At 37.9% G+C, this 15,070-nt stretch overlaps 1 protein-coding gene across 1 annotated transcript; it reads right to left on the reverse strand.

Moving 5' to 3' along the window:
• Positions 1-10,997: 10,997 nt before the first annotated feature.
• Positions 10,998-11,660, reverse strand: LOC142165328 (uncharacterized). Its single transcript, XM_075223905.1, has 2 exons — positions 11,396-11,660; positions 10,998-11,341 (listed from the first exon to the last, which is right to left on the reverse strand). Exons 1-2 carry the CDS (start codon positions 11,658-11,660, stop codon positions 10,998-11,000), a joined length of 609 nt encoding a protein of 202 aa, XP_075080006.1.
• Positions 11,661-15,070: the final 3,410 nt, after the last annotated feature.

Raw genomic sequence — 15,070 nt, forward strand, 5'->3', positions numbered from 1 at the left:
TAGATATATGCCAAAGTTTCAGACAAAGAAAAAATAATATTTTGATCTAAATGTCATCTTTCAATCAATTTTTTGAAAATTCTGTTTCTCATAATTGAACACCGTTATCTTACTGAACATTAGAATATTTCCTTTTAACTATTAAAACATGCAAGTGTGTAACTGCATTTCCAGTCAGAACACTATCTCTAAAACTTGTTACACTTTCAGATAACTAGTAGTCACACTCCTCCTTTTTTACTTTATTTTAATCAAAAGAATGCCCAACTAATTATTTATATTGAAGGACAAACTGAGAGAGAAACAGTTCTCGTTAGAGCAGAACGTGCCACGTCGCAGGAACCAAGAGCGTTGTCGGCGTAGCATGATATATTAGTGGAATACCTTCATGTGCAAACGTGCTTTTGTCACACATTTTAAAGGATAGAGTACGATTACAGTTAATTAATACTCCTCCGGCTCTCTTTTTTGTCATCTAAAATATTTGATTTTCTTTAGATCTCAAAAATGAATTAACATTTTTTTAAAAATTACTTTTGGAATAAAGAGTTTAGGAGTAATTTGTTATATTTTCAATTAGTAAAGTAAGGTTAACATGATTAATTTTATTATTAACTAATATTAAAAGGTAAATTCTTCAATATACAGTCAGACCTCTTTATAACAGTAATTCACTATAAAAATCAAGTTTTTATGAAATTAATTTTTATATTATGTTATAATATATATTTTTTATAACGGTACTTTATCATAACAGTCAAAAAAATCCAAAACAAATAAAGTTATTATAAAAAAATTTAACTATTAAAAAAAATCACTTAAAGTGAATTTACTTTAATTGGACGGGAGGGAGTATACGTTTACTGGTACCGGTTACTGAATATTTCTTTTTTTGGTACAACCGGTTATTGGATATTGCCAAATGCCGAGACGTAAGAGATATTCTATCCTGCAGCCTGGTGTATCTTGAAAAAAGTTGTTACACTCTTTTAAGTTTTTTATTCCTTGTTATTCAGTTCGCCATGTACTTAAAAGGTTTAATATATACCTGTGTCAAATTAGTTTATCACTTAATTAATTAATATTATTTTATCAAATAAATGAATGTAATTTTTTTCATCACTTTCCTATTATTAAGTGATACATATTTTTATTTAATTTATAGCTCTTATGATCAAAGAAATTTCATTAATATAAATTTTGAATAAGGATAATTTCATGGTTAGTGATGATAAGCTAGAAATTAGTATTTTAGCCATAGTATTGCACTCTAATTAATGTATTTTATGTGTGTTTGAGCTTAAATGATAGAGAATTGCGCTTATTATGTGTTTTATGCCTTTCAGGAAGTGATTTCGAGTTAAAAGGATAATCGGGAGCTAAATTGAAAGAGCTGGAGCTTTGAAGTCTGAGTAAAAGCCCAAGAGATTAAACCGAGATCGCATTTGAGGGTCGAGGACCGAGTCTGGATATCAAAAATCGACGAAACGAAATTACTCTGTAAAACTTTAATGAGCGCAAAACACAACACAAAATTAATGCTCGCTAATCAAAGATAGTATAAATTAATTATCATCTCCACATGGATTAGATTTAAACAGTGTTTGAATCATCTCCAGTTGATTACTATCCAGGAAAATTAACACTTGATTTGATGACTATTACTACAATTAACCACTAAAAACTAAACAAATAACAATGGATCACAAAAGATAACAGATGAGCAACGAAGAAATATCAATGAGAGAAATAAGGATATTTGACTAGATATGTGTAAGATAACTGACTTGGGATCCAATTCTTGAGTTAATTCACTCTATAATACGATTGATTCTCACGAATTCAATCGATAATCAGATTACACTTGAAGTTAATGTTCCTCTTTCGATTAAACGTTAATTTCAGTAATTAATCCAATTGAAGCACGATAAACAATTGCAACAGTAAAATGACTGTTATGATCTAAAGGGTAACTTCTCACGAATACTTCCCTATTTTCTAGTTCGATTAACAATTCAAGAGGCTCTTTTATTTACCTACTTGAATCACGAATTTAATCTAGAGCATAAGATGTAAAGCAATTCAATATAAAGCTCCTCTTTCGATTAAGCAAAATAAGAAATAACTCCACAATACGAATTAAAACTCCATCAATTAATTCTAACAATTACAATAATTGAATCCCCAATCAAGTTATCAAAACACTGTATCTGTCAATACCCAAATAAAAATTACTCCATAGAAATGGAGTATGACATCTCAATAAGATTCAAAAACAAAGAAAACATCAATTCTAATGATTCGATACAACTCCCGTATTGCACCGATTGCAAGTTGAAATAATGATGAATTCTTGAGTTTTCTTGCCTTGGTTGGTTCTCCCATCTTTCATAGGTCAAAAGTCCCTCAAAAGACGTATTTTCGGTGTATCTATACCAAGTAGGAACGAACCCGGACGAAACTACCCTCTTTGAGCCGAATTGGGAAAACCTACAAATTTATTACTCTTCATGCGTCGCATAGTGCGTCGAATCAATGCTTTTTTAACTCAGTTGCAAATTCTCTGAACTCCGCATGTCTGACGAAATTTTTCCTTAGTGTGTCGCACCATGTGTTGCCAGCCGCGTCGCAACAATGCTTTTTTTTTTATTAGACCAAAGAAACCCAGTCTCTGAACTTAGCAAACTTCTGATGCATTTTTACAGCAATACGTCGCACTCTGCTATGCTCAGTGCATCGCATTAGTGCATTTATTCTGGTCTTTGCACTTTCTTCCCACTTTCGTATACAACACCTGTCTACGAGCCCCGGATGCGATCCCGATTCAATTCTTTAGCTTTTACTCAGACTTCAAAGCTTCAATTATTTTATTTAGCTCCAATTTATCCTTTTAACTTGGAAGCATTTCCTGCAATGCATAAAACACGTAATAAGTGCAAATCACTGTTGTTTAAGCTCAAACACATATAAAATACAGTAATTTAGAGTGTAAACTATGGCTAAAACACAAGTTTCTAGTCTTCCATCAACACCTTATACTTAGACCATTGTTCGTCCTCGAACAATCAAACTACACTTCACATAGGGACGACCTTTTCATCAAACAACATCTCTAACACATCATGCCAAGAATATTTAAAATAGACTAAGCACCATATCATAACATCCTAACTCAAGACTCGACTCAAAAGTACCACACATATTTCACAACATGTTTACTAACTCTAACACAGATGCCAAAGACATTACCTTTCCTTCGCAAAGTATGTGCCCTCACACCAAAGATAGAGAGTAGTTCCACACACACTAAAATTCAAGAAAAACTAGGAATTCAAGATAGAAAGAATTAACTCACTCTCAGAAATAAAATTCATGTGCCACAGAGAATGTGCCATAGGCTTGCCCATTGGGTAATACTCTACTAATTTAGCTCATTCAGTGAAGAATCAAGTAGGACTTTAATTTGTTATAATGTAGGCTGCGGGATGTGTATGATACATTTGGATATAGTCACTACACATCCATGAGAACTTTAATACATAGACATTAACAATTTAAACCCCACTCTTATGTTGAACCAAACCCCAACCTTCATATTTAATAACATTAAGCTCCCAATTTCTTTAGGTACAGACAAAGTAATATTTACCACTAGTAAGGAATAATTTTCTTTATAATATATACACACCAAAAAAAAATTTCTTCTTCTAGATTCTGATTTCATCATCTTTTTTTTTTCTATTCCCCACAAGTGGCTCTCGCAATAATTTTTTTCAACCAGTGCACTTTTCTCATTTTCTATAGTTCTACTTAAAAACTCAACCATACCTCCACTTAGCTTTTAACAAGCTCATAAATATATCAAGTGCTCAAGAGAGGTAAACAGTTCAAACATGATAGTCAATTCAAACACAGGGGTCAGACTTGTAGTGTGGTTGCCGAAGAAAATAGGATTACAGGCTCAAAAGGGCTAACTAGGATACAAAATAATTAGGGAGGTCACAGACATATAATTGGCTCAAACAAGAAATGCCTATATCACTTCCTAGACTGAACAAGTCTACTATTTTATTTTGCAAACACACGGGGCAAGTTCTAGACATCACTGAAATGCACAAAATATCAACAAAAACCTCACTCACACTTTGGCACATAACTCACTTAGGATCAGATCTTTCCCGACTATGTAGTCAAAGTAGTTAAGCAAGGTTAGGATCAACCAATTTAAGGCACTTATCTAAAAGTGAAGAACTAAGCCTAGGCATCACAACTAAGGTACTCACTACTCTCAAGGCACATGCAGTCAAGAGAAATTGCTTCAAATTAGCACTATGACTCAAGATTCTTTATTCCTATAAAATAAAAAACTAACTACACCCGCTTCAATTTAAACCCTTGGAAAAGAACCAACACAAAAAAACTAAGGGGGGACTACTATACTACCTAAGAAAATAAAAATAAAATAAAATAAAATAAACACATATTTTTGGATTTTCAATTTGTTTTTTTCTCGTTCGACTTCAAATCCCTCAAGAAGCTAGTCGACGAAATCCATCGTTGGGCAAAGTCGAACTACTACTACATGAGTTACTAGCTATTATAGGCCAAATGAAATTCAGAGTTACGATTAAAGTCCACATCGTCTAATAAGTAAGAAAAAAAACAAATACAAGCAAATAGGAAGACCTTACCCCACACTTAAGAGATAACATTGTCCCCGATGCAAAGAAATAAACAAGGGTGGTAAAGGACTTCCTGAAGCCTAGGCCTAGTCATCGGCACCACCAGTAGTGCCGGGAATAGCAGTCTCCTCATCGTCCTCCGCAACATAGTTGACATCTTCATCAGGACGAAGTGTAGGACTACCATCCAATCCCAGCAAACGCCTGGCAGGGAACCCCAAATAGGATTACTGCACCAAAGCCTCAATGTCAACCTCCCCACGATCAACCCGAAGTTGCATGTCAGCAAACATAAACCACATCATATCCTCCATCATGTCATGCCTCTGGTCCGAGGTTATCGTGACTCCAGAAGGACCTGAATCTTGCACAACAGTGATATCATAAAGCTTGGTGACTCGGAGAAGCCATCGATCAGACTGATCATCAACTAGCACACTGTGGTGTAGTAGCAACCTAGTCAACATGCTCGGATAGAGCAACTTCCGCATTCCAACCATCCTCACCCTACCCATGTTAGAAATAATAATCTTTCACATATTCAATGACATCCGGTGTCACGACCCAAACCGAAGGGCCACGACGGGCAACCGGTACTTACTTAACCGAGTACCAATGTAACATATCTTTCTTATCATATTATCATGAGTAAATGAGCCAAAAAACCCGTCATGAGATAACAAGAATAAAATATAAGGGAATACTCAATATATGAAGACCCAACATATTATACAAACTTATAGATGTGACATACGGGCCTATAAGGCCGACATGACCATTTGTAAACTCAAAACATAGGCCGACAAGGCCATACAAGTATCCATACACCTGACATCTGTCTACAAGCCTCTAAGAGTACATAAAATCATAAAGGTCGGGACAGGGCCCTGCCATACCAGTCGATACATATCCAAAGCATACTGACCAAATAGGCAACTCCAGAGCAAGTGGAGTGCACCAACACCTTCGTTGAGCTGATAGCCTACTAGGAGGACTGTCAACCTATCAATCGGGACCTGCGGGCATGAAACGCAGCGTCCCCAAACAAAAGGGACGTCAGTACGAATAAAGTACCGAATATGTAAGGCAGGAAAGCATAAACAAGAACAGTAATGTAAAGTGAGAGATAGAGGAGATACAACCTGTAACATCTGAGTGCCTCTAGGGGCTACTGATATGAAATGCATAATACATATATATACATAAACTTTTTAAAACATTCGCCTCTGTGGGCATCATCATCATATCGTACCCGACCTCAAAGAAGACTCGCTAAAAGCGTACCCGACCATCATAAGGTTCGGTAGAATCGTACCCGACCACGTGCAGCTCGGTAAACCAACTGATCAGTGGTTGCACAATAGGTGTTGTACCCGGTCGACTATAGCGCGGCTCGGTAGAGTAAAATAGATACATATATATAATGCATGCTCAACTCATGAAATCACATTCTAAACCTTTTGGAGTGACTTAAGAACATTATGGACATCCCTACCATCAGTATGAACCTTAGTAGGATTTAAGGATCATACACACTTGTTTAGAATAATTTTATAAGGAAAGAACAACATGGACAACCTTAGTTGCTAGGAGTAGAGTCATTATGAAATAGCGTAGCGTTTATGTTCATTTCATTTTAAATCATGCCAAAAGAAAGAAGAAAGTGCCTTAACATACCTTAAACCCGTTGAGTCCTTAATCCCTTCCAAGCAACTCTTCAAACAAGTCAACTCAATCTATCATAGTATACGGATATTCAAAATCAGTGCTGAGCAAAGGCTAAGTCTATAACTTAAGCTAATAGCTCGTTTACGTAAATTTGGGCAGCATCTCCCTTGTAACAAGGGCCTCCTCCAATACCATATACCAACAACAATGACCAGAGCAATCCATCAATACATAATTATCAATATCAAGACACCATATAATAACAACAAGTCACAACTACATTACGACGAGCGGCAAGCTCCGATTGGAATCCGTATACCCCTTATCAATCCTTATAGCCTTCTTACTTCAACATAAAAGTATCATTAAAATAATAATGAAGTTATTAATCAATGATTCCAACCTTATACCATATATTTATAACAACGAAAATAATCCACAACTTCAACTATCCTCAACTAGCAACTTTATTCACTAGTTCATGTCTAGCCCATCCATTTAACTTAGTCAGCATCAATATAACCTAAGGAACAAGCAAGAACACAATATACATACCTCCTACAGTAACTTCAAGTCAAAATCCAAGTTATATTCAGTTTACAACAACCCTTAATAGCAATACAACACCATAGAAGTGACTTAAGTTAATCCAAGTATTATCTTGTAGTTTATCATCCTAACAACTTAACCAACATACAAGCAAGCTTAAGCACAATTAGTAGGCTATTACACTCACCTTAGACAACAGCAACAACTTGGAATTTCATCCAAATACAGCCCACAACAATCCTCAATGACAACACAACCTCAAAGAGGTGTTGTTCTTCACTAGAACTAAGTTTTGATGTTGAAATATGGTGTAATCACTTTGAAATCACTTCAAACCCTTGTGGTATATGTTTAGGAGGGTTAGTAGAAGTTTGGAGACAAATTTTAGTTAAAAAATGTGCAAAAATAGGCGTCCAAATCATTTATAAATTGAAGTAGGTCAACCACCGCCTAAGTGGGTTCCATTGGGAGCTGCTTGCATGGTCTCGCAAAAACATAAATATCTCTCTACTCCGATGTCATATTGACGAACGTTTAATGCGTTAGAAAGTAGACTCGTAGACCTTCAATTTGGTAGGTAGAACATCCCATGATTCCAAGTATATTTGGAGAAATTCTCAGATACATTTGACCTAAATTTTAGCAAATTTATGAATGTAACTTGTGATGACCTTTGCCAACTCTTGTTCCACAACTTGCTTGCCTTCAAAATGTAGAAAATGAATATCATACGACTAAAATAACTCATAGAATAACCTCCTTATCATGTTAAGAACCCAAAGTACATGTTATAACATTCCAAACTTGTAGATTTTTGACGAAACTTATTTTCTTCAATTGGTTTAGCTTCTAAGATTTTCAACCCTCTTGGTACTCGTTATTCATGATCTTAAATATTTGTAACCTCCAAGGTAACATGATTAACTTACTTTATTTTCTTCCAAATATAATATCATTTCCGAGCTTACATCAATGACTTACGACGTACTCTCACGTATGAAAACTTGGGGTGTAACATCCGGGTCATCATAGCATATATCAAACATACCCAGAGGCGCGAAATAGTGGAATCATTGCTACTTGGTAAAATCTTCTTATTGATAAACCGTAATAACACTTTGGCTGGTAGCTGCAAATTGGCTCGAGTTATGATGGAATGTCAGTCTTCCATATCCTATTCCAAGCAGCCAAAGAATTAGGTCCGCAAAGAAGTTCGCGGATTGCTTGGTAAGCAGACCTCTTTCTAAATGCCATGAATTGAGCATGAGACTCATTCCTGAACCCCAACTCATCATTAATTATCTCAACCGAAAACTTGACTCTCTTCCCATGAATTTGGACAGTGTACCCCCCATCATAATGGAATCCAGGTACCTAGTTGGCATAGAACTCCTTCACTACACCAAAATTAGCTCCTCTGATGGAATCATACAGGTCATCCAATTTCATCGCGGCGATGTTGGTATATAACTCTGGATACTTCTTATAAAACTTCCACCAATCAATCCCAACATCAGTAGTAGGCTTCCTAGATGGGACAAAATCATGAAACCACTCGCGTGATTTGGACATCACTGATAACACCCCATATGTAGGCTCTGGAATATCAGAATCCGAGTATGGAATATCAGGGTATGAGCCATCTAAGGAGTCCACAGTTGAGGGTTCCCTCCGAGCTGGCAGACGACTACTGGAAGCACCTGCAAGAGCACCAGAATTTATACGTTTGCTAGCTTAGTGAGGCATTTTTCCTGCACAAGACGAACAATTTAGCTGCGACACAACAAAAGCAGAAGCAAGGCCAAAACAAGGGGAGAGCCACCCCACACTTATGTCACTAGCATGCTCACATGTAAGAACCAAGGGAATCAGACTACCCCATTTTTTCAACAAAACAAAACATTCACAACTCGCCAATAGAGATACAAAGGCTCAACAACCACCACAATTGTAGCAATGTATTTAGTCCGTGATCGCCCACCCCACACTTCCAATCCCTGAACACTCTATGAACAAAATATGCATCACCTCAAGCATTAACAAAAGTGCATCATTCTTCCATTCAAGCAATTAGTTAAACTCCTACCATACTCAATTTCTTGATGACAATATCGAGAACAAACGCACACAAGCCACTTATTTTCTAAGTACAACAAAGTATCATTTAGGCGTTACATGCTCAGGGTGGCTGTCGATTAGCACTAGTGACCAATTATACACATATTTCATTTATAGACTATGACCAACCACCCCTTGCGCACAATTCCATAATTTCCATCACATTCTAGCCAATACAACCCAACATGACCAAAAACCCCATCATTCCCATTCAAGCAATTAATCGAACACCTAGCATGCAATAGGAGAGAGGCACAACTACACACTTTATCAAAGAACAATTTTGCCCAAAATCAACCAATCCAAGAGCAATCACATCCCAAACAACACCCACACCAAGAATGCATTGGGTAACCAACTACAAAATTTCGAAGTTCATCTTCTTCATATCTTTTTTTCTTTGTTTTCTGATTTTTTATTTTGTTTTTTAGTTTTTTTATTTAAAATCTCCTAACAAAGACTACACAAAAAGAAACCACAAGAGAGAAAGAGAGAGAGAGAACTTACCTGGTTGAAAGAAGAGAGACAGAGAAGGGAGTTGAGGTAGACAAGTGCAAAGCGAGTGAGAGAGAGAGAGAGAGGGGGAACTTGGTGTGGAAAAGGTTTCTGGTTTCCTTTCTTTTTAAGGGTTTAAAGAAAGAGAATGAGGGCTTGGTGTGTTTGGGGATGGGTATGTTTAGTATTTTAGGGGATGGGGTGGAGTTTACTGTCTTTTCTTTTTCGATTTCCCTTTTTTTCAAAAAAAAAGCGTACCTGATGCGTCACATAATGCGACACATGCTGCGACGCACTTGTATCTTTTACCGTCTGCCAACTCTCTGATGTTCAAAATCCTCTGCTAAAAACATGTGTTGATGCGATGCACCATGCGACACACTAGTTCATTTCGGGGTTTGCCAACTCTCTAATTTATTCCTGAGCTCTGAACATTAATCGCATTAATGCGACCTCTAATGTGTGGCACTCAGCGACGCAGAAGATGCAAAAACTTGTGTCATTCTAATTTCCTGCTTCTTGACTACTCCCTCGAGCTTCATTCTACGTCAAAGTCATTACGATAGCTCCTAAAATACAATTAGTCCTAATCTATAATCAATTAAACTATTCTAAGAACAAGAATAAAAAGAAGGGTTAGAAGTAGTTCTGAGTTATAGTTGTCAGCTTGACTCCGTCACTTAGGCTCATTTAATCACGATGCTAGAGGATTGCTTGTCAAATCCTCCAACAAGGTACGGTTTCAACCTGTGCCCATTCATTTTAAATCTCTCATTCCCCCCCCCCATCTTGTGTCTCAATGACGCCATACGGTGAGACATGTTTCACCACATATGGACCTGTCCATCTTGACTTGAATTTTTTGGGGAACAACCTTAGTTTACTATTGTATAGTAAGACTTTGCCCCCTTCATGAAACTCCATTGGCTTAATCAGGCGATCATGCCATCTCTTTGTCTTCTCCTTAAAGATTCACGCATTTTCATACGCGTCTAATCTAAACTCCTACAATTCATTCATCTGCACCAACTTGTGTTCACCTGTAAGACTAAGATCAAGATTAAGCATCTTAATTGTCCAATAAGCTTTATGTTCTATTTCAACAGGTAGATGACACGATTTTCCATATATTAAATTGAATGGTAAAGACCCTATGGTTATTTTGAACACAGTTCTGTATGCCCATAGAGCTTCATACAACTTTATAGACCAATCCTTATGAGAAGCAGTAACTGTCTTTTCAAGAATTCGTTTAAGTTCACAGTTAGCCATTTCAACTTGCCTACTAGTTTGGGCATGGTACGGGGTTCCTGTTTTATGCGTGACCCCATACTTCGACAATAATGCAGTGAACTACTTGTTCACAAAATGCGACCTATTGTCAATGATAATCACTCGAGGTGTCCCAAAGCAGGTAAAGATGTTCTTCCGTAAGAACTCACACACCACCCAAACATCATTGATCCTAGTAGGGATTACTTCGACCTATTTAGAGACGTAGTCAATGGCTACTAGGATATACTCATAAGAATGAGATGATAGGAACAAGACCATGAAGCCAATGCCCCAAACATAAAAAATTTCACATACTAGAATGGAGTTTAGTGGCATCTCATCCCTCTTGCTAATGTTACCTGCCCTCTGACACTTGTCACGTGCAGCTACATATGCTCGTGCGTCTTTGTACAAAGTAGGACAATAGAAACCAGCTTCCATGATGTTTGTTGCAGTGTGATTTCCACCATAGTGTCCTCCAGCTGCTCCTCCATGGCAATGAGAAAGAATGCTTGCCATCTCTCCTTCAGGCACACCTCTTCGAATCACACCATCTGCACACAGTTTAAACAAGAAAGGGTCATTCCAAAAATAAATTTTTACCTCACCTTGAAGCTTCCTTCTTTGAGCACAAGATAGGTCACGAGGCAACCATCCGCTAGCCAAAAAGTTGGCTACATCAGCATACCAACGCGGCCTTTCAGAGACCACAACAATGGAGAAAATTTGCTCATCAAAGAACTCTTCCCTTATTTCAACTGTTTCAACCGGAGGTTTCTCAAGTCGAGACAGATGATCTGCGACTTGATTTTCTATGCCCTTCCTATCTTTTATATCAAAGTCAAACTCTTGGAGAAACAATACCCACCACATCAGATGCGGCTTGGACTCCTTCTTACTCAATATATATTTCAAGGGTGAGTGATCACTGTGTAAAATCACTTTACTCCCTATATACGGTCAAGATCAAATGCCTTCGATCTCTATACTTGAGAGGTCATCCTGAGTTCGAGTTCGGGTAAGATCAAGTCCGAGCTCGAGGGACCAGACCCAAGTTCGAAGGCGAAGCACGATGCATACTGAGGTCAAGTGTGTCCAACCCCGAAATAGTACCGTTGTAAATTTTTACCAGAATGAGTTAGATTCATGCTATGTCTCCAAAATCATAGCGCAAATCCCGGAATATAATTGTACTATTCTGTACTAGGCACTTAGGCAACTGCACCAAGAATATTCCTTACTGTAAATAGAAATATTCCTTATTTAGGGCTCCCCTATTATATAAAGGGGACCCCAATCATTTGTAAAATCATATTATGATCACTGAAAAAAGAATATACTTTCTACCTTTTTGCCTACTCTTCATCAGCATTGTTCTTTAGCTCCATTGTTCTTACTTTATTTTTATCACTCAATCGTTCTTACTACCCTAAGCCACCTCGAGATCACTAAGCTCGAGGTCACTGCTGCTAAGTAACATTGGTTTGATTCACTTCTATCTTCCATTTCTACTTCATATTTCTTGATTATTAATTGGTATTGAACTAAATCACATATCTTTAAAACCACTAATCAAATTTAACTGTTACTCGTATTTTCGAGGTAAACATTTTGGCGCCCACCGTAGGGCTAAATATAATAGTGATTATTTCTTTACTGATTCTCGTTACACATGTTGTTTTTACACTTTCTCTTGTCAAGATTTGTTGATTTTCAGGCTGAAACATGTCTAGCTCACAAAACGCACCCATTCACGATAACAAAGGTCTTGGAGAAAATAGCAACGCAGGAGTCGGTGTACCACTGATAAACCCAGGGGAAGCGCCAACCTGTTGATGTTAGTTCGTACATTACTTTGAATGCAAATCTAGGGACCCCGAAGCAGATATACGCAGGGAAGCCTGGCCTAGTGGCCAAAGAACTAACACATGATCCTCGTATTGGAGTTCCTTTACTTCAGTTACTAAAGAGGATGTTGTTGTATCCTAAATAGTAATTCCAAGACTAGCTAGGTGATGAACCTCATCAGCTATTCCCCTCTTTTCTGCCTGTAAATACGACAGGCTACCCATAGATCTACGACTGAGGGCGTCGGCTACTACGTTCGCCTTCCCTGGATGGTATAAAATATCAATGTCATAGTCTTTAAGTAACTCCAACCATCTCCTTTGACGTAAATTCAATTCCTTTTGCTTGAAGATATACTGGAGGCTTTTATGATCTATATAAATATCAACATGAATGCCATACAAGTAGTGCCTCCATATTCTTAGTGCATGAATCACCGCGGCTAACTCTAAATCGTGGGTTGGGTAGTTCTTCTCGTGCTTTCTTAGTTATCTAGAAGCATAAGCCACAACCTTACCATGCTGCATCAGCATACAACCCAACCTAACGCCTGAAGCGTTACAATAGATCACATAACCATTGGTCCCTTCTGGGAGCGTTAGAGCCGGTGCTGAAGTTAATCTATCTTTTAATGCTTGGAAACTCCATTCGCAAGTATCAGTCCATTGAAACTTTGCTCCCTTCTGAGTCAACTTTGTCAAAGGTGCGGAAAGGGAAGAAAATCCCTCTACAAATCTCCTGTAATAACCTGCCGAACCGAGAAAACTACGAACCTCCGTCGGTGTTGTGGGTCTAGGCCAAGTCTTCACTGCCTCAATCTTTTGTGTATCCACCCGGATGCCTTCACCCGAAATGATATGCCCAAGGAAAGCTACAGAGTTTAACCAGAATTCACATTTAGAGAATTTTGCATATAACTTCCCTTTTTGTAGAGTTGTGAGCACAATACGCAAATGATCTGCATGTTCAGCCTCTGAACGAGAATACACCAATATGTCGTCGATAAATATAATTATGAACAGAACTAAAAAGGGCATGAACACACGGTTCATCAAATCTATGAATACTACTGGGGCATTGGTCAAACCAAACGACATAACACGAAACTCAAAGTGCCCGTATCTGGTCCTGAATGTTGTCTTCGGAATATCTTCCTCATTAACCCTTACTTGATAGTACCCGGACCTCAAGTCTATCTTTGAAAAACACTTGGCACTTTGCAACTGATCAAATAAATCATCAATCCTCGGGAGCGGGTACATATTATTGATTGTCACCTTATTCAACTGTCTATAATCAATACACATCCGTAAGGAACCATCTTTGTTCCTCACAAATAACACAGGTGCTCCCTATGGTGATGTACTAGGTCTGATAAAACATTTTTCAAGCAAGTCCTTTAGTTGTTCTTTCAACTCTTTCAGCTCAGCGGGGGCCATTCTATAGGGAGGAATAGATATTGGATGAGTATTTTGTAGTAAGTCAATAGCAAACTCAATTTCTCGCTCTGGAAGAAGACTTGGAAGCTCATCGGGAAACTCATTAACCACAGGGATAAACTAAATGGTTGGTGACTCCACTTCCACATCCTAAACCCGAACTAAGTGATAAATACAGCCCTTTCTGATCATCTTCCTTGCCTTGAGATATGAAATGAATCTTTCTCTCGGCGATGCCATATTACCTTTCCACTCCAAAACAGGCTCCCCTGGAAATTGAAATCGGACTATCTTTGATCTACAATCAACATTGGCATGACAAGAAGCCAACCAATCCATACCCATTATAACATAAAATTCTACCATATCTAACTCGATTAAGCATGTTACGGTAGATCAACCATGAACTACTATTATACAACCCCTATATACTTGCTTAGCTATCACTGAGTCTCCAACAGGTGTAGACACCTCAAAAGGTTTAACCAATTCAGGTTTTATTTCAAACTTACTAGCAACCAATATGGTAATGTATGATAAGGTGGAACTTGAGTCAATTAGTGCATATACATCATATGAGGAGACTGATAATATACCTATAACAACATCAGGCGATGACTCCTAGTCCTGTCGTCCTACCAAAGCATAAATGCGGTTTTGAAGACTGCTCGAGCTAGATGCTCCGCCTCTACCTCTACCACGACTTATTAGTGCTTGTGGACCTTACTCTGGGAGGCATACTGAGGATGACGAACTAGCTACAGATCCCGCTGGCTGAGCCATGATTGCATCACCTCTCGTCGGATAATCCCTCATACGTGGCCTAGATAACCACAAGTATAACAAACACCCAATACCACACGGCACTACCCGGTATGCTGCTTAACATATTGATCACATCGTGGCAAGGGTGGCATCATCTGACTTGGCTCACCCCTATACTGAGAACCTGAGGCCCTGAAATTCTGACCAGACCCTGAATATGTGGAATGATCA

This window comes from Nicotiana tabacum, chromosome 10 (assembly GCF_000715075.1).
Source record: "Nicotiana tabacum cultivar K326 chromosome 10, ASM71507v2, whole genome shotgun sequence".
In the NCBI taxonomy this organism is placed as follows: Eukaryota; Viridiplantae; Streptophyta; class Magnoliopsida; order Solanales; family Solanaceae; genus Nicotiana; species Nicotiana tabacum.